Source organism: Festucalex cinctus, chromosome 5 (assembly GCF_051991245.1).
Source record: "Festucalex cinctus isolate MCC-2025b chromosome 5, RoL_Fcin_1.0, whole genome shotgun sequence".
In the NCBI taxonomy this organism is placed as follows: Eukaryota; Metazoa; Chordata; class Actinopteri; order Syngnathiformes; family Syngnathidae; genus Festucalex; species Festucalex cinctus.
Window position 1 is genome coordinate 10,354,583 of NC_135415.1, and position 21,483 is coordinate 10,376,065.

Below are 21,483 nucleotides of genomic sequence, written 5' to 3' on the forward strand. Positions count from 1 at the left end.
CAATTAGTACCTTTGAAAACACATTTTGCAACTTGCTGTCGACTGAAAATGACATCACAAGGGCTCAGGTAACCAATCACAGCTCACCTGTTTTCTAGATTTGATCATGTGACATTCACAAGCTGAGCTGTGATTGGTCACCTGAGCCCTTGTGATGTCATTTTCAGTCGACAGCAAGTTGCAAAATGTGTTTTTAAAGGTACTAATTGGACATGAAAAATAATGAAAATATCAAATTTTTAGAGGCAAAATATTTATGTTTGACTGACAAAAATAGTTACATAAATAAAGTATCCCTTTAAGTCCAATTTCAATCACGCTTGTGAGGTTTTTATCGTACTTTGTCAACCTCATCCTGTTTTTTTTTCTTAGTCCATTTTTAGTCGACTATAAATCTCGCATTTTAGTCTTTACTTTAGTCCAAGAAAATATCATTTTATTTGTCTAGTTTTAGTCAAAAAAAAATGTCAGTCTAGTTTTAGTCAGGACAATCATTTAACCCCTGTATTTTTTTATTTTATTTTTGTAAGCAGGTTATGATTATTTCGGATCTACAACTATTTCACATCAAATTTGCTCTCCTTTTTTTTTTTTTTGATGATAAACAACTTGACACAATTACAGTATATCAACAAGAGGCTACTATCTATGCTACAAGGTAGTAAGTTAGCCAGCATTAGTTAGCGGTCAAATTAACATTATTGCTGGAACGTTATAGACATTGGATTAATGTTAAATTATAGCTATAATGTACTTTTTTTTTCGGGCGGCACAGTAGTCGAGTGGTTAGCACGTCTGCTTCCCAGTTCTGAGGTCTTCGGTTCGAGTCCAGGCTCGGGCCTTCCTGGGTGGAGTTTGCATGTTCTCCCCGTGCCCGCGTGGGTCTTCTCCGGGTACTCCGGTCTCCTCCCACATTCCAAAGACATGCATGGCAGGTTAATTGGGAATTAACCGAATTGTCTCCGAATTGTCCCTAGGTGTGCTTGTGAGTGTGGATGGTTGTTCGTCTCTGTGTGCCCTGCGATTGGTTGGCAACCAGTCCAGGGTGTCCCCCGCCTACTGCCCAGAGCCAGCTGAGATAGGCGCAAGCACCCCCCGCGACCCTTGTGAGGAATAAGCGGTCAAGAAAATGGATGGATGTACTTTTTTTTTTTTTTTAACCCTTCACCGTCAATCTGCCTCCTGTCTGTCCCATGTGTTGCACTCGTTAGCTGCAGATTTGAAAGGGGGGCGTGTCAACTGTGTGTCACATGACAGATTTGCAGAGACAAGATTTGACAAAATCATCACATTTTTCATCTCGTTTTTGTTTATGAACTAAAATGTCCATAATTTAGTGAAGTGAAATTTCCGTTTCGTCTTCATTAGTCGACAAAAATGCAGAATGTTTTAGTCCCAATTGTGGTTTATTAATGAGGGTTTTAGTCTGGTAAAAAATGTGTTGGCAAAATTATTTTTTAGTTTTTGTTGACAAAATTAACACTACTTGTCAGTAGTCAAAAAAAACAAAAAAAAACCTCCCAGAGTCAGGAGAAATAGTTTTTTTGACATGACTTAAAATGGCAAAAGAATGTCTTTTTCACGTTTAATGGTGGCGTTTATGGTAGAAAAAAATAATAATAATAAATAATCCTCCAAAATGGCATTTTGTATCACGCGGTTGGCGGGAATAAAAGTCTTGAAGTTGAAACGGGCTTTCTTTACCATCCCAGAGAAGATGAAGCTTTGGGGTGTCGCTTCGGCGCAGCGAGATCGCCGCAGACGTCCTCCAGGGGGCGAGCGAGCGCCGAGCGGCATCGCGGACGGCGGAGGAGCACATCGTCGCGAAGTTCCAGAGACTCTGGACGACGGCGCTTTCCAAGCTCGACATCTGCCAGGTTCGAAATGCCGAAATTGGCAAAAACAGTTGGCGCAACGCAACTGATGATTTGTTGCGGAGGCGTTAATTGCTTTGTTGTTTGTCGTCGTAGCTCCTACTCGCGCTCCGCGAGTCGTAAGTCGGGTCGGAGGCGACGGCGGGGAAGCTTGAGCAGCGGAAGCTCCACGGGAAGCCGCTACACATGCACACGTTACAGGTCAACTTCATTTCATTTTTTCTTGACTTTTTTTTTTTTTTCCTCTTGTGTGGCTCCCCGTGGCTCTAAAAAAAATTGCAGATTTTTTTTTTATTTTTTTTTTTTTTACATTTTTATTTTTAAATAAAATATTGTCTAAATAAATTAATGTATATAAAAATGAATAAATATTCAAAAAATACCAAACAAAAACAAACAAACAAACAAAAAGGAAGAGAAAAAGCAGAAAATTAACATAAAATGTGCATGAAATTTGCCAAAAACCTCAGACAATTGAATAAAGAAATATTGAAAATGTTTAACCATCAAATGTCCAAAAACAAGTTAAAAAAAAAAATCACGAAAATTACCATCAAATGCACACAAATTTGCCAAAAAATGTCGGAAAATTGAATAAAAAAGGCAGAAAAAAATATTCAAAATGTTTAACTATCAAATGTCCAAAAATAAATTTAAAAAAAATCATAAAATCCTGAAAATTACCATAAAATGCACACAAATTTGCCAAAAAATGTCGGGAAAAAAAAAAAAAAAAAAAAAAAAGGCAGAAAAAATATTCAAAATGTTTAACTATTAAATGTCCATAAATAAGTAAGAAATCCCCAAAATGACCATAAAATGCACACAAGTTTGCCAAAAATGTCAGAAAATTGATAGCAAAAAGATAGAATAAAATAGCCAGACATATGGCAAAAATTGCTAAAAATATCAGGAATTTGACAAACGCAGAAAAGTTAAAATAAGTATGAAAAATTACTAAATTAAATCCAAAAAGGGAAGAGGAAAGGGAGAAGCAAATGAATGTATACACGTGTTGGATGTTGCTGTCATATTTTTGTGTTGTCGTGCAGCTCTAATTAGGGCCCTCTTGGGCCTTCACGACATTAGACGAACACACTGTTTCCATCATTACAATCTGAAAAATGGTTTGCCGCTCCAGATACATTTTTAGTTATTTGTTTGGTCTCAAATAGGTCTTTTCAAGCTTGCTGACTGACCCTTGTACTAAATATATATCACAAATAAAAAAGTACATGTACATGGTCAAAATCGTTTGACTTCGGATGTATGCACTTTATTCATTTGTTGTGAATAGCAACATTTTTTTTTTTTTTTTTGCAAAGACCGTGCATGTAAATGCAAATGTGGCCCTGATACGGAGCCTTGTGGCACACCACAAGGAAAACCAATGGCTGAAAGCAAGATCCAATAATTGTTGGTCGTTCCGCAGGTCGCCATCCCGAAAGCGAGTGTCTGCCTCTAGCGGGACGGACGGCGAATGCCGACTCAGCCGGAAGAGACGAAGACGCAAGTCCTACTCACCCATGAGGAAGAGGAGGAGGGACTCGCCCAGCCACTTGGAAGCCAGACGCATCACCAGGTAAACATGTTTTAACTACCCGCAGCAACACGCGTACTGCACTGGGTGATTCCAAAACAAGGCGCCAAAATCACAAAAGATAAAACAATATAAAACATTTTCGAGTTTGGATTTCCATCAATAGCGCCGTGTTGCTCGGTAAGTCTCCTGTTGGCACGCTGTTTATTCTCAGATGTTTGTTTTGCAGCGCCCGCAAGAGGCCCGTCCCGTACTTGCGCCGCAGCCCGTCGTCCTGCAGCAGCACCACGTCGCCGAGCAGCCTCTTCTTACGCCGCCGTAGCTCCTCCTCCTCATCCCCGTCTTCGGCCCGCGGGAGCGTGAGTCGCAGCCCGTTGCGGAGCTTCGGCGCGCGCCGGCGCAGCGCCAGCAGGTATTGATCGACATCGACGGAAACGGTTTGCAGCAAGGGACTGTTTCTGCCACAATTCCGCCTTGTTGCTGCTTTTTGTTTTTCATTTCAACAAAAGATTCCAAAGCGTCATTTGTTTGTTTATTTGTCAGCTCATTTGCTTTGAAAGGCCTGAGGATGTTTTGAGGGCTGCAGGCAAAAGTGTCTTCATTCAGGCACAAATATCAAAAGAATCTCACCTGTGATGGAGTGCAAACACTCCAAATGTCAATGCGGGAGGATCACTGAAATAAATAAAAAAACAAAAACAATCAAATGAACCTTTTTTTTTAAAGGACCTCAAGTGGACGCCGAGGGGAATAAACGGCGCCGCTTCTATGTTGAGAGCGTACCAACCCAATTGAATATTAATGTAGCGTCCCCAACTGCATACATATTTATGGTATGTTTCAATATTTATTGCTTGTTGTAGAGGCCAAGCTTTCTATGCAACATTTCTTGTTATGACAGACGTGCAGTAAATTATTCTTTTGCTTGTCTTTAAAAAAAAAAAAAAAAGTGAAAGAAAAAAAATAAAAACTTGACATTTGGTTTATTCAAAAAGATGATGTATGTATGCCTTACAGATGAAAAGGCCACCTAGCTAGTGCTAGCTATCTGCTAAACGGAACAGCTATGCTACGGTTAGCATAGCAGCTAGCGGGCAAACCAAAAACCTGAAATTTGGTGAAAATATAGTGCCACCAGTAGACATCTCATGAGTAATTTTGACATTTGATTTATTGTCCTACAGAGAATTAGCGAAAAGCCGTGTAGCTACTATTTTAGCGTTAAGGAAGAATCCATATACGCTTGCGTTAGTATAGCTGCTAGCGAGCTAATTGCTAATTATGTGCCACCCTTTTTGTTTTCCACAAAAAAAAGAACCAATTAGTTTTCATGTTTTAGTTATTTACTTCCTTGCCAAGAATAATGTGAAAACTGAGAATACAGAATAGCCACCTAACTACGAGTTTAGCTGCTAATTGGAACAACTAGGCTATTGGTTAGCATGGCAGTTAGCAAACGGATCTGGTTTCTTGTGTGCCGTCCTTTTTGGTTTCCCAAAAAGAAGAAAATGAGTGATTTGACATTTGATCTACTTACTTTCTTGTGAGAGTTAAGAGTATGTGAGGAAACGGTTAATAAAGAAAACTCACTATACGCTGAGTTAGCATAGCAGCTAGCCAGCTATGAAGCAGCTGGCAGGCTAATCTTTGAACGTTTTCATTTCCAAAAAAAAAGACTAAATGAAGTAATTTGTCCATTTGAATTTGTTTGCTTTTGTGATGGAAGGTTTGGGAGAATACCGAATAGCTTTCTGGATACTGTCTGGTAAAAGCATGCTAACAGGCTAATCTGTTAGCTTGTGCATCAACCTTTTGGTTTCTGAAAAGACGAAAACTAGTACATAATTTGATTTGTTAGCTTTCTAGCTGGGAGTTACAGGAGAATACCGAAAAGCCGCCGGGCTTCGTGTGTAAGTAAAACCACGACGCTAAGGTTAGCAGGGCAGCTAGCATGCTAACGTGTCAGCGTGTGCGCCTAACCTTTCGTTTCTGAAACTGAAGAAATTTGACATTGAATTTGTTTGCCTTCATGCCACGACTTATGTTAGCTTAAGCCTCTTAATATTTCGATATTGTGCTAAGCCGACAAAAGGAGCGCTCCCACAACTTTTCAGTTTGCATGAGAACGTTGACGAGCCACCTAGCTATGGTTAGCATATCAGTTAGCAGGTTAATCTGATCTCTTGTGCGCCAACTCTTTTGTATCTAAAACAGTGAAAAAATAATAATACTTTTGCCATTTTTGTATTCTTTCTTGTCTGAATTTGTGTGGGTGTAGCATACAGCTGACGAGCTAATATGTTAGCGGAATAGTAATAATAATAATAATAATAATAATAATGTTAGTGGCTAATATGTAAGAGGAATCCCGATGCGCTGAGTTAGCAAAGCAGCTGATCTTTTATCTTGTGGACCAAAAAAACAAAATAATGTACAGAGAAATTCAGTTATTATTTATTCTCATTTTGTCAGACAATCCTGTGAATATGTCGGTGCAATATATATCTGTATGAATTATGAAGTGTAAATATGACAATATCTGTGCCATATGCAACTTTGGTGTTTTTGAATGCTGTGACCAAAAAAATGCTAATTTGATGGGAAATTTGTTTCCAGAATATGCCAAGTTTGCACATTTCGCCATTTTCCAACGATAAAATCACAACTTGCCGTTGCCTCAATTTTCATGTCATTTTTCAAATTTATTTTGATGGTAGCACGTCCGCCTCCCAGGTCTGAGGACTCGGGTTCGAGTCCAGGCTCCGGCCTTCCTGGGTGGAGTTTGCATGTTCTCCCCGTGCCCGCGTGGGTCTTCTCCGGGTACTCCGGTCTCCTCCCACATTCCAAAGACATGCATGGCAGGTTAATTGGGTGCTCCGATTTGTCCCTAGGTGTGCTTGTGAGTGTGGATGGTTGTTCGTCTTTGTGTGTCCTGCGATTGGCTGGCAACCAGTCCAGGGTGTCCCCCGCCTACTGCCCAGAGCCAGCTGAGATAGGCGCCAGCACCCCCCGCGACCCTTGTGAGGAATAAGCGGTGAAGAAAATGGATGGTTGGATGGATGGATGTATTGCATTTTTGTCTTCATTTTATTTTAACAAAATTGTTTTTTGAATTTTAGGTTTTCTTGCTAGTTTTAGTTAAGAGTTAATACATAGTTATTTTATTTTTATATTTGTTAGTTTACGTTTTGAGTCATTATTATTATTATTATTATTATTATTATTATTATTATTATTATTATTATTATTATTATTATTATATTTTATTTATAGCATGTTTGTTTTTATTCTTTTTAACGATATTGTTTTTTGAATTTGTTTTTTCGTTATAGTTTTAGTTAAGAGTTGCTTGTTACATAGTTATTTTTATATTTGTAAGTTTTCGTTTTTTTTTATATTTATTATTATTATTACTATTATGATTATATTTATACCTTTTTTGTACGAAATTGTTTTTTGAATTTTAGTTTTTTGGGGGGGGTAGTTTTAGTTAAGAGTTGTTTTATGACATAGTTATTTTATTTTTATATTTATGTATTGATTTCTATTTTTATTTATATATTGTTAGTTATTTTCGCTGAGGCGGCGCAAAAGCAAAGTGTGTCGTGTTCCTTTTTGCCGTGCGCTGACTTCAACGGCTTGACTCGTCTTCTATTCCGGCTGATGTGACTCATTGTCCGGAGGGGGGGAGGCGGGGCAAGAGCCAGCGCTGTAAAAAGTGTCCCCCTCCATTTGAGTTGCACCACCTTAAACTAACTTGTGGTGTCATGAACTCTCGTCGTCTAAATGTATTATTGGCGTTGGCCCAAGTGGATTTTGTGGCCTGTTGAGACTTTTTCGAGGCACCCGAAGAACTTTCCAGAGTCTGCCGGGTCATTTTTTTTTTTTTTTTACAGTCGTGCGCACGTTCCAGAGACCCGAGCGGCTATAAAAGGAGCGCGTCGGGGGCGGGTCGGCTTCATTGGCTCCTTGTTGTACTTTTTGGACGGGGGTGGGTGATGCGCCAGCCGCTTTACACGTCGCGCAGCTTCACTTGACTTGACTTGACATGGCGGAGGGAGACTTTTACGCCGTGGGCGGGCGCCAGCGCTTCCCGCGCGACCCCTTCCGAGAGTCCATGGCCTCGCGCTTCCTGGCGGACGATGACGACGACGATTTTGGCATGCCGGCCTTCTCGCAAGATCTGTCCATGGACTGGCCCGGCTGGGGCCGGCTGGGTTCCCGCCTGGGCTCGGCGGCGCCGTTCGGGAGCGGTCTGCGGGCGGCCTTCCCGGAGCGCCGGCGGCCGCAATCGTCACTGTTCGCCACCGCCGGTGGCCGCTACGGCGAGCCCTCGCCCGCTGGCGCCACCGCCGGCGCCACCGGGGACCCGTGGAAAGTGTGCGTCAACGTGCACAGCTTTGAGGCGCACGAGCTCAACATCAAGACCAGGGAGGGATTCGTTGAAGTGTCAGGTGAGTACAAAAAAATCAATTCTTTGTGATAACTGATGAATCGTTTCGATCTTTTTACATTTGAAATTGTCCAAATACTCTGAATTTTCTGTAAATATTCTCCAGTTTCTGTAGTCCACCATGAAAGCAGACTGGTTATCTTTGTTTTGAAGCAAAGTTAATTGATCAATGAATCAATCAATCAATTGATAACTGATGAATCATTTTGATATTTTTGAAGTTGTCCAAATGCTCAGAATTTCTGTAAATATTCTCCAGTTTCTGGAGTCCACCATGAAATCTTTGTTTTGAACCAAAGTTAATCAATCAATCAATCAATCAATCAATCAATCAATTATTGTTGAGAACTGGAGAATCGTTTCGCTCTTTTTACATTTGAAATTGTCCAAATACTCAGAATTTTCTGTAAATATTCTCCAGTTTCTGTAGTCCACCATGAAAGCAAACTGGTTATCTTTGTTTTGAAGCAAAGTTAATTGATCAATGAATCAATCAATCAATTGATAACTGATGAATCATTTTGATATTTTTAAAGTTGTCCAAATGCTCAGAATTTCCGTAAATATTCTCCAGTTTCTGGAGTCCACCATGAAATCTTTGTTTTGAACCAAAGTTAATTGAGCAATCAATCAATCAATCAATCAATCAATCAATTATTGTTGAGAACTGGAGAATCGTTTCGCTCTTTTTACATTTGAAATTGTCCAAATACTCAGAATTTTCCGTAAATATTCTCCAGTTTCTGTAGTCCACCATGAATCAGTTATCATTTGTGATAACTGGTGAATCGTTTAGATCTTTTTACATTTAAAATGGTCCAAATGCTCAGAATTTTCTGGAAATATTCTCCAATTTCTGCAATCCACTTTAAAAGCAGAGTGAACCAAAGATAATCGATCAATGATCAGCATTTTTTTTTTTTTGCCGATTTTCCTCACGTTACAGGCCAAACCTTTGACTGAATCATATTTAAATTTCAAAGGAAAAACTACAACTTGAAATATTGTCATTTTTGGAAAACTATGGAAATTTGAATGTTTTTTTTTTTTTAAATCCAATTCATCAATTAATTGAAAGAATAAAAAACACATTAATAAATTACTAAAATATCCGTTTATAGCAGCTGTTTTTTTCTTTTTAAAAACTTCTTTCCTAAAATGTATAGATTAGTTTTGCCATTAAAAAAACATTATTATGGTTTTGAAATTGTAAAGAACAAATATTGTACACTATTTTGGTTTTTATTGCAAATTTTGCAACAGTTTTCCTTAAAATTAACAGTTTTGTTTTTTACAATTGTACAATCGTGTGTTACAATTTTCTTATTTAAGCATTCTTAGTTATTTGCTGCTTTTTTAAAATACTGATAACAATTCCATAATTAAGCGTTTCAACTTTTATTTTATTTTCTAATTTAGTTGATTTTTTTATTTTAATTTAATGATATTTTTAACAATGTATATTTTCTTAGATGTCTTTTTTCTGTCTAATGACTTTGGAAAAATATTGTACGCTACTATTTTAGTTTTATTACAAATTTCCAAAATTTGCAACAGTTTTCCCTCGATTAACGGTTTATTTGTTTTAATTTGTACAATTGTACATTTAAAAATCTCAGTTCATCTTTGCTGCTTTTTAAAAAATTCTCAAGACTGCAACAATTCCATAATTAAGCCTTTCAACTTTATTTTATTGGTAATATTTTATGTTCTAACTCAGTGGATTTTTTTTAAATTTCACACCATTTTCTAACATCATGTGTATTTTCCGTCGATTGAACTTTTGCCAGCGAGCATGTTTGCTTTGCCAACGATTTGTCGGTCGGTCAGTGGCGGTCGGACTTTCCAGGGTCGTGTGCGTCTGCAACTCGACCACCTGTCGCACATTCCTGGGGCGTCGCTGTCGTTCCCTCGGCGACGGCGAGCCGGATTTAGCCGGACAAACGTCCCACCCAACCGCCCGCCCGCTGTTGTCAAAGCTCCGGACGCAATGTTGCGGAAGTTTGCGTGTTGACTTGCACTTTGTGGGAAGAGTTGAATGTGAATTGTGGGGACCTCCCCTCGTCCCATTCAAGCCACGCCCCCACCCTCTTGCGCAAATGTTTGTTTGTGGTATGCCACTTGTGAGGTTCAGTCAGCTCAACAGCTGTCATGCGAGACGCCAGCGCATTCTCAAAGTCTGACACAAGCGCACGTTCTTGCTTGCGGGAACAAACGAAAGATGAGCGCTCACAAAAACGGGCAGGAAATCGGCTCGTCGCTTGCATTCACACTTTCGGTGATTTCGTTTTTGGGAGTTTCATTTCACAGCATGAAATTTGGTACACGTGTCTATCATGAAAACACCCACAAAAAAAGTCTCTTGAAGCCACATGAAGGCAGCCATTTTGGATTTTCTCTACCATCATTTTTCACAAATCCAGCCTTGACGTTGTTTTCACTTTGCAACATAAAGTTTGGTTGGCATGCTGACCATGCGAAGACCCACAAATGAGTCTTAAAAAAAAAAAAGTCACGCCTGAGAAGACACAGGACGTCGGCCATTTTGTTTTTCAAGGGCACCTTGAAAAACAAAAACTCATCCAACCGTACACGTTTGGAAATCCAGCCGCTAAAGCCACTTTTAATTGGCGACATGAAATTTGGTGGGCGTGTCTAGTATCACGATAGGACCCACAAAAAAATCTCTTGAAGCCCCACCTGGAATTGCACAGGAAGTCAGCCATATTGGATTTCAAAGGTGTCTTGAAGAACAACTCGTGCTGATGTACTTGTTTGAAAATCCAGCCCCAAAAGTGACTTTTACTTAGCGACATAAAATTTGGTGGGCATTTCTATCATGAGAAGATCTGCAAAAAAATCTTTTGAATCCCTGCCTGGAATTGCACGTGAAGTCAGCCATTTTGGATTTCAAATTCATTTTTCACAAATGCAGCCCCCCCACCCCGAGAAAACCCACAAACGAGTGTCAAAAAGTCACACTTTGAAAAGACACAGGACGTCGGCCATTTTGGATTTTAAGGGCACCTTGAAAAACAAAAACTCGTCCGACTATACTCGTTTGGAAATCCAGCCTCTAAAGCCACTTTTACATGGCGACATGAAATTTGGTGGGCGTGTCTATTGGGAGTGTGACACCAACGCAAGTATTGCGATATTTGTAGTTAATATACAGCCACTCTAACGGCTTCCTTGTTGATGACTTTTTGACCAATGACTTGGCGGGCCACTAGGGGGAGCGCCCCATAAGAGTGGTGGGGAAACGGATGCAAGTCTTCAGTCAAAGATCGTAGATGATTTATGACCTGACCAATATATCGATAATGGCGATATCGTGAGCTCATTGTTATCGTGAGCCTTGCATATCGCAATATCGTTGATATCGTGAGATTCCCACCCCTCACGTTTAATTAAGAGAAGACCCACAAAAAAAAAAAAAAAGTCTCTGGAATCCTGTGAAGTCGTCCATTTTGTATTTCAACGCGTCCTACAAGAAGACATCTTGAATGAAGTCACTCATTTGTCTACAAGGTTAAACGTTGACTCAAAATCTGTTTGGCGTGTGCAGAATCTTCCACAACACGTTTATTCCACATTACATGTCACCTTTGGAATGTCGGCTGTCCCTCCTTGCATGACAAATCGGCCCACTTGTTGAAACGCCGCCAAGCTGAGCAAGTTTTCTCCTCAGCTTTCCACGTGCGTACCGGCGCTCCAGGAAAGGTCACAAGGTCACATTGTCAACGCCGCCGCCGGCGACTCGCTTGACATTTCGCAGCTGCTCGCAGGCCTGACAGATAGGAAAGACATCAATGGAGCTTACAAGAGCACGATGGGGAGAAAGTGAGGGTTGGAATCACTTAAACAAAAAAAACCAAATACATAAATAATTTTAAAAAGTAAGAAGGGTTCCCTGGCAGGCGGAGGCCCATCTGCATGATGTCATTGTCATTATCAATAATCATGTCAAATGGAATGCAATAAAATAAATGTAAATTAATAAATAAAATATCCATCCATCCATCCATTTTCTTGACCGCTTATTCCTCACAAGGGTCGCGGGGGCTGCTGGCGCCTATCTCAGCTGGCTCTGGGCAGTAGGCGGGGGACACCATGGACTGGTTGCCAGCCAATCGCAGATAAATAAAATAATTATTCTAAAATAAAATATTTAATTATATAAATGTAATATAAATCAATAAATGAATGAATGAAATACTTATTAAATAAAACATTTAATTATATAAATATAATATAAATGACTAAATTAATTACATAATTATTCTAAGGTAAAAATATTTAATTATATAAATATAATATAAATCAATAAATTGAATTAAATAATAATTATTAAATAAAACATGTAATTATATAAATATAATATAAATGAATAAATTAATTAATTCCATAATTATTCTAAAATAAAAATATTTAATTATCTAAATATAATATAAATTAATTAAATAAATAATTCTTATAAAACAAAAATAATTAATTATATAAATATAAATCTATAATTAATTAATTAATTATAAAATAAAAATATTTATTCTATAAATATAATAATATAAATAAATTAATATTAATTATTTTAATTAATTTATATATTTTAATAAATGTAGTAATTAATTAATTAATGTTAATAAATGTATGTCCTCCATATGGGCATCCGACATAATGTCAGATGGTCCGCCGCCTGCAAGGCATGTCTGTAAAAAATCGTAGCACTGACCTGTGGTCTTGTTGCCGCCAGGAAAACACGAAGAGAAGCAAGAGGAAGGCGGAATCGTCACCAAGAATTTCACCAAGAAGATCCAGTGAGTTTTCATCAAACACGTCATTAACATGAAAACGTTACATTTCAATTCTTGAACGCATCAAACAGTTGACTGTTATTGACTTCCTGTTAATGGCCGATAACCTGCAGCTATCCCCCCCCCCCATAAATAGCAGAGAAGCTCCTTCCTGCGTCTTGTCCTGTGGTGCGGAACATTCCGAGGCCAACTGGTGTTTACGACCTTATTTGGCAAACGCTTTTGCACGAGTCCCTCACCTCCACTTTTTTTTTTTTTTTTTTTTTTTTTCCAAGCTTTGCCACCATTTTTGGAATGCAGGAGGAAGCCTGAGAAGGAAACTTGCGCGATACATGCAAACCGCACGTCAGGAAGACAAAAAGATTTTTAAACGATAAAATAAACGGTGAAAGAATAAATGCACTGCAATCAAAGAGACGTCGTTTTTACTCCATGCAGTCAATTATGAGACGCGTGTTTTTGAAGATGTACAAAAACAAAGTGTATTTTACTTATTCTTATATTTTTTACAATTTTTTCTCTGTTTATTTTTACCAACTTAATTCTTATATAAAAAAAATATATTCTTGTGATCTACAATTGTAATTAATAATTGTACTTAATAATTGTGACTCTTTCCTTGCAATTTTATACCTTTTTATACTATAAAAAAAATGCTGATTTTTCTGACTTTTTATCCTCTTGGTCATCTCACTTTTTCCTCGTGCAAAGATTAATATTTCATGTATTTTTATCTTCAAAATATTCTGTATTACTTTTTATCCCCCCCACCCAAAAAAAAAATTCAATTTCTTTGCTCAAATCTTGAATTATTTGCCAAATTAAACAAAATTCTGATTTTATTCCACTAAAAATATGACTTTCTCCTTTTTATAAATAAAACTTAGTGTTAAAAGCTTTTATTTTGTTATGGTTATTTTTTTTTTTTTTTTTTTTTTTTTTTGCAGAAATGTCGAACTTTATTCATGTGAAATGACCTCCATTTCTCAGACTTTTAAAAATATAATTTAATTCATGTAAATTGATTTTCTTGGAAAAATATGATAGCTGATTATTGAAATAAATAAATAAATAAATAAATAAATAAATAAATAAATACAAATAATATATAATAAATTAAAAAATAATAAAATAAATCATAAATAAATAAATAATGAAATTAATAAACAATAAAATAATAAATAAATGAAATAATAGAATAATAACATAAATAAAATAATAAATAAATAAAATAATAAATAATAAATAATAAATAATAAAATATAAAATGAATAATAACATAAAAAATAAATACATAAATAAAATAATAAATAAATAAATACATGCATACATTTGTTTTTCTTTTTTTTGTTTTGCTAATGAAAACAAATACATTTTGTATTTGAAACTGGAGTGAAAAAACAAAATAAAACATGTATTTATTGGTTACTCCATACTGAGCTAAACCGCTGCACGTATGTTTTTTTTGTTTTTTTTCCCGCCCGCCACGCAGGATCCCGCCAGACGTGGACCCGCTGACGGTGTTTGCGTCGCTGTCGCCCGAGGGCGTGCTCATCATCGAAGCTCGCCAGACGCCGCCGTATTACCTCTTCAGCCACGATGCGCCGCCGCCACCCTCGGAGGAGGACACGGACTCCGCCATTAAGCTTCAGGAGGCACCGGTGCACTAAACAAACGCACCCCTGTTCTCTTCCTCACCACCAATGTTGCACATTTTAGCAAAAATTACTTCTTTTTTTTCACCTTGTTCACGTGCAATGAGGTCATACTGTTGCACATGATTGCGCAATAATGTGACATCATGCAAAGACTGAAGTTACACATGATTGCGCAATACGGTGACGCCAATGTTTTTTTTTTGTTAAATATCTGTCTTATGCTGTAATATGTCAAAACAATTTTAAAACGTATCAGAAACAAAGAGAGCACCGATGTCAGACGATTAATTATTTAATTAATTAATTAATTGTGTTGGAGGTGCCTCGTTGTTGCGTGTGCTGTTTTGTAAATACAAATTGTCTGAGTTGCATTTTTTTTTGTATTTGATGTTTTTGGAGATTTCTGATCCAATAAAAGACGTCAAGCTCATATGACAATTTGGAGGACCATTTTTCATGGATCTGCACACTTTTTTTTTAAATCTAGTTACTGTTTGGTTGTGCCTTGGTTAGTCAAACGTGTCAGTCGAGCTGAAATGATTTGTCGAGATTGTTTTTCAAATAATACGCTCAACAAACAAAATGAGGTCATTTTGAAGTTGACGCAGTCAGGCCCGCAAACGGGTTTAATCCGGCCTGCAAGACAATTTTTTATAAAGTGAAAAAAAAAAAATTGTATTGTCGGACCAATTAATCAGCCAGCCACAATCGAATATATAAATTTGTAATTTCACAAGCAGTCCTCAGATGAGTTATGCAACTTGTACACAGAATCGCGCCGGAAGTCATTATTTTACATACAACTTAAAGTTATGGCTTGTTTAAAAAAAAAAAAATTATTATTATTTTTTTTTAAATCATAGACTAACATAAACATTTTAAATATGACACAAATTCAATTACTGGTAACACAAATACATATGACAAGGATTAACGTCATAACTTCATTAACTGTGCCTCACAATGCATTCTGGGAACTATTTATATATGCAAAACAGGTAGATTTAATACGTCCGGAACTCATACAGGCAAAGTGTTGCCGCGTTTCATTTGCATTTGTGTTATTTTTTTTAAACAATAGATTACAGTTGAGCTCCGTAATTTAGGGGTGCGTATAATTGACGGCAATTGTTTTTAGTTATATACCATTAATTTTAGCGATCTGGCCCACTTAGTAATATTTTCTTCCATGCGGCCCCTGAGCTAAAAATGAGTTTGACACCCCTGCTTTAAATCATTGTGGCTGTGGCTGTGGTTGCCATGGCAACATCGTCATCATCATCGTTTCCATGTTCAAAGCTGATGTTTTTCAAACATGGGAAATATTACAAATATTCTTTTGCGTTTTGTTTTCAGTCAGTTGCTGTTTGGTCATTGGTTGACTGGCATGTCAATCATTGTAGCTAATGCCAGGGTTGCCGTGGCAACAACAATCATTTCTCTTCGTAGCTGATGTTCAGAATGTTGGGAATTATTTATTTTCCCAAAAAAAAAGCATTTTCAGTCACTATCGTTTTAGATAACAATCAATGCGGATGTTTTTCACTTTTTTTTTTTTTTTTGGTACGCAAATTTTACTGTGATGTTTCAAAAATTCTTGCACACAAGAAATACACAAAATATAAAAAAAAATACTTAAACGAATAAAACAAAAGTGAAACAAATCATTTTTGAAAAAACAAAAAATTGCAAATTAATTCAAATAGAACCCCACATTCCCACGCACGGTTTCCATGACGACGTTGGGGCGCGTGCCAGCCAGTGGCGACTTTTCCCGCCTTCTGCAAATCACCGGAGAAGATAAACAAGGCAATAATGTCGCTCTTATGAGCAACATGATGATCCGCTTTTTACAAGTCCCCGTCCAGCTTTTCACGCCGCTGCCTTGTTGTTGTTGTGCCAATTGCAGCTGTTGACACTACATCAAAAGAAAAAAGAAAAAAAAACAAGCGAGCTAGCGTCGCTCTCCGTCACCAAGGAGAGATTTGCGGCAAATGAACTCATCCATCATCAACACAAGGCAAAAGAGGGACAGGCTGCATGGGCCGCGTCTTGAAAGCTCCACACGAAGAGAAAAAAAAATGGCGAGTCATTTTGCAAATTCATAATTTGTTTCCTTGACGACAAAAAAAAAGTCCCACGGAAATACTTTTAAGTCTGTGTAGAGTGGACACCCATTATAATGACTAAGAAAAATATATCTTTGACTCTTTGACCGCCAAAAACGATTAATAACGTTTAGTAAAATCACGATGTATGCCACCATAAATGTTAAATGATGTCATCTGTTTTTTTGTTTTTTTTGTTTCTTTTTTGTTTTTTAAATCAATGGGCAGTGCAAGGTCAAGTGTAGCGATGTCTCGTCAATTGAGTTGTGAAACCAAAAACAGCCACTAACTATGGCCAGCAGGTGGCAGCATTGTGTCTTTCCAATTGGCTAAAGGTGTATGAAATGACAAAGAAACGTGACGGAATTTGCATCGGAAACGTTTTCAAGGATGACATGAATGATTAAAAGCCTTTGTCACATGAAATCAAATTCACAGAGCGTCGCTAAACAAAAAATATTTGTGTCAAAATAGTCACTCTTGCGGAGAAAATGTATCTTCACAAAAAGCTAGTTTTCTCATTTTCAATTTTTGTTCAGTGACACTAAAATGACTTCTTTTCAAATGGTGATGACTAAAGAACGGAATAAGGTAGAATGAAATGGAATGGAAGAATGAGTGCCATCTTTAATGTGGTACTCACATAATGTAAATGTAGTAAATGTACACAACTTTCTGTTTGCCTTGAAAGATGATTTCAAATGCTGGAATTCGGCTGCCACTGTGGGTGTTTTTTTTTTTTTTGTTTTTTTTTTGTAACGTGTGGCAGTAAAATTAATAATGAATTTCAAACTGCTCTATGTAACAATTTGCCCCTAAAATATGTTTTTATCTGACCATTTATGACTGAAACATCTTCTAACTCGTTTACTCCCAACCCCCTTCACTCCCGGCTGTTTTACTAAATTTTGACAGATTTTGCAAGGCCCACAGACTATTGTGTTCTATTGCTATAAAAACATGGAACCTACCCAAAGAAAGATTAGAATCAGGAAAAAAAAGTATATTTCTATCTGTTTCTGTTTTGCAGCAATTAGCATTAGAATATAGCTAAGTTTCATCATTATTCACATTCCTGGTGAAAACAGTGGGGAAAAGAGCTTGTTGCAACAATGCCTGGTTAATCTCTTATACTCTGCTGGCACCTGCTGGCCGGTTTTGTAATAACTCATTGCTTCAAGCATTCTCTTCAGTTCCAAGGCTGCATCAAAGCCTTCTGTATGCTCTAGCATAAAACAACATAAAAAAAAAAAAAACGTATAAACACTTAATACGTCTTAATAGAATACTAATACTAAATACGTCTTTGGCAGCAAATGACTTAACTCATTTGCTCCCAAAGACGTATTTATACATTTTTTACCTAAGTCTGTCTGCGGATGTGACGTCATGTTCGCATTCCACATTTTTTGTGTCGTTGGCGACGTAAATGAATGGGATGTGCAGTTTCATTTTTCAGCCACGGGTGTCAGAAGCGATTCAAAATGGAATTTTCTGCATTCCAACTTGAACCAAAAAGATCCTTTAAGTTAATTTCAGAAAGTACTGTACTGTGTTGCCCTCATATTTTGCAATGATCTCTGCAATTTTTGGAAACAGAGGTTCATTTTTTACTTTTTTTTATTTATTTATTTTTTATTTACATTTCTAATTTGCTCTTTTTTTTTATTCAACATTTTGGACTGGTCGCTGCCTTCCACATCAAAATGAAGCAGTAATAAACTTGATAATAATGCATATATTTGTGGAGACTGGGCTCAATTTGTATTTTACAATTTGAAAAATGTACAAAATTTCAAGATTGGATAGCTCTTAATTAATATGAAAAGAAAAAAATGCACTGAGCTGTCACCAACGTCTTACAACTGCAATTATGCCATCTAGTGGAAGAAAAATTACATAAACACAAATCAATATCACTATCATTTTTTACCATACTGTACATCTTTTCAACTTGAGCTCCATTTTATGAATTATTATGAAATGCTTCGGGACAAACTAGGCAGGGTGGGAGTGGACCCCCACCTGGTGAACTGGATCTTCGATTACCTCACTTGCAGACCACAGTATGTCGGGCTGAAGGACATCACATCTGGCACGGTGGTCAGTAACACAGGAGCCCCTCAGGGCACAGTGCTGGCTCCTGTTCTCTTCACCCTGTACACCTCGGACTTCTGCTACAACTCGGAGTTGTGTCATGTTCAGAAGTACGCCGACGATACAGCCATCGTTGGGTGCATCCAGGACGACAGAGAGGAGGAGTATTGGAGACTGGTCAGAGACTTTGCTGCATGGTGCCACACCAACCACCTACAGCTCAATACCTCGAAAACGAAGGAGCTGGTCATTGACTTTAGGAGGTCCAGACCAGGACCGCGACCAGTCCTGCTAGAGGGAGCTGAGGTGGAGGTGGTGGACATTTACAAATAACTTGGGCTGTGGCTGGACAATAAACTGGACTGGACAACAAACACCAGTCACCTGTACAGGAAGACACAAAGCAGGATGTACTTCCTGAGGAGACTGCGTTCTTTCAACATCTGCAGCAAACTTCTGAAGATGTTTTACCAGTCTGTGGTTGTCAGTGTCCTCTTTTACACCGTGGTGTGCTGGGGGGGGGGTGGGGGCAGCATATCCAAGAAGGACTTCAACAGACTGGACAAGCTTATCAGCTTATCGGCTCTGTGGTCGGCATGAAGCTCGACTCGCTGGTGACAGTGGCAGAGAAGAGGACTCTGGACAAACTGCTGGATATTATGGACAATATCAGCCACCCTCTGCATACTGTCATCAGCAGTCAGAGGAGCCTGTTCAGTAGAAGGCTGACGCTCCCCAAGTGCCGGACCAGCAGACTAAAGAACTCCTTTGTCCACTGGGCCAATGTACTCTACAACTCCTCACTGGGGGGGAGGAGGGTGTAGCGTGCACTTCACTTCACTAATATGGCACTTTACTGTACTTGAATTTATTTAATTCAATCTCCGGTGTAATAACCTTATTTATTGATTGATTTAATTTTAATTTTTTACTTTATTATTATTATTATTATTATTATTATTATTATTATTATTATTATTATTATTATTATTATTATTGTTATTATTATTATTATTAATTCAATCTCTGGTGTAATAAACTTATTTATTGATTGATTGAATTTTTATTTTTTACTTTATTATTATTATTATTATTATTATTATTATTATCATCATTATTATTATTATTATTATTATTAATTCAATCTCTGGTGTAATAACCTTATTTATTGATTGATTGAATTATTTTTTTTTAATTTTATTATCTGTTTTCATTGCTGCTGGAAATGTAAATTTCCCACAGGGAGCCATCCCAAAGGGATCAAAAAAGTCAAGTCTAAGTCTAAGTCTATGATGCAGCCATATTTCTATTAGTTGCGCATTTGTTTCCACTTTTATGTTAACAAGAGTATGAAAACTTAAAAAAAAAAAAACATTTTAATGTACATATCAAACTAAAATTTGAAATAAATTATTGCGAGTTAACTATTGAAGTCATGCTAAGTATTAAAAAATTATGATTGCCTGACACCCCTAGTATTGGCATAATGCTCATTAATTGCGCATTTAAAAAAAGAGTGATGTTAAAGGAACTTGAACTCAAAATGAAGCACTCATTTTGACAGCCCAAAAATTTCCGAAACGCATCCATCTTGAAACAATGAAAACAGTGGCCCCAAAATGGAGCCCTGTGGAACGCCACGAGACACACAAAAAAAAGTTCCCGCTGCCAAATAGGATGGAAAAAAGTCTCCAGATTGATTTTGTAGAAGAATCCAAGTAGAGAGTTAGTAGAAATGGAACACAGGAAAACGTATAGTTGGAATCGTAGTTTGTTGTGAAATTGAACTTGAAGTCGTTTGTTGTGGAATGCAACTTGGACTGATCATATTTGTGGTGGAACGGCAACTTGAAATGATGTCGTTTGTGACGGAACCAAACTGGAGATGATGTAGCTTGTCGTCGTGAGCGAATGTAACTTGTAGGGAACTCCAAGTTGAAAACAAGACGTTCGACGCAGGTACAAAATAAGACGCCAAGGCGTGACGGTGCCCCCTGGCTCCCTTCGGCTTTTTTTTACTTTTGTTTCTTTTTTTTTTACAGCCGCTGCGTGATGCAGCGTGAACGGGAAAGTAATTAGGCGCGCTACATGGGACAAACAAACTAATGGCGTTTGAGGAAAGGTTACGTTTTCTAGCTAAATGAAGTCGTTCATCACCTTTGTCGGGTCTGCCTCTGGTTAGCTGTCAGCTATGTGTATGTGTGTATCTGTGTGTGCGAGTGCACGCGCTACATTCATTTAAATCAGTGCTAGATTATCATGTGTAGAATAATTCATCTTTAATTTCTGCCTGGCAGGATGAGAAAAAGAATATCTATCTGTCAAGATCAACTGCACACCATCACGCTAGCCGGCATTAGGTTGACTTTGATGTAGTTTGCGGGGGAATGCTACGAGGAATATTGTAGTTTGTTGGTGAATTGATCTCCAAAGGGTGTCGTTTGTAGCAAAATAAAATGTGAAATGTCGTCGTTTATACTGGAATTGAACTAGGAAAGATGTAGTTTGTCGGGGACGTCATCTTTTGAATCATGTTGTTTTCAGTTGGATGAAACGATGTAGTGTGCACGGGGAGCTCAAATTTAAAATTTTGTAGTTTGCAGGGGAATACTACCGAGAATGAGCTTCAGTAGTTCGTGGTGGGATTGTGTGGTCTGCAGGAGGAAGCAATTTGGAATCATGTAGTTTGTAGGGGAACTGATCTCAAAGTTTCATACCAAATAAAACTTGATGTCATTTGCAGCGGTTAAGATGATTTACTGCATTTTGTAGCGGGACTACATACATCATCGTGTAGTTTGCAGGGGATTGGCTCTCAGATGGACTGCCTGTTATCCATGTCAATTTTGCTTGTAGTTGTCTGGAACTAACTTATAATAATGTAGTTTGAACGGGAATCGATTTGAACTGTCGTTTGTGGTGGGAGGGATCAAATTTGG

At 37.7% G+C, this 21,483-nt stretch overlaps 2 protein-coding genes across 2 annotated transcripts in view; both read left to right on the plus strand.

Annotated features, from left to right (window-relative positions):
* The window catches only part of srrm4 (serine/arginine repetitive matrix 4), a 52,438-nt gene extending 46,354 nt beyond the window's left edge, over window positions 1–6,084 (plus strand). Inside the window, exons 11-14 of the mRNA XM_077522202.1 lie at window positions 1,713–1,877; window positions 1,971–2,075; window positions 3,307–3,456; window positions 3,644–6,084. Coding sequence (XP_077378328.1) covers window positions 1,713–1,877; window positions 1,971–2,075; window positions 3,307–3,456; window positions 3,644–3,833 — 610 coding nt within the window. The 3' untranslated portion in view covers window positions 3,834–6,084. The remainder of the gene's footprint in view (window positions 1–1,712; window positions 1,878–1,970; window positions 2,076–3,306; window positions 3,457–3,643) is intronic.
* Window positions 6,085–7,366: 1,282 nt separating this feature from the next.
* Window positions 7,367–14,769, plus strand: hspb8 (heat shock protein b8). The gene is made up of 3 exons (XM_077523008.1): window positions 7,367–7,868; window positions 12,621–12,684; window positions 14,174–14,769. Exons 1-3 carry the CDS (start codon window positions 7,463–7,465, stop codon window positions 14,349–14,351), a joined length of 648 nt encoding a protein of 215 aa, XP_077379134.1. The 5' UTR covers window positions 7,367–7,462; the 3' UTR covers window positions 14,352–14,769.
* Window positions 14,770–21,483: the final 6,714 nt, after the last annotated feature.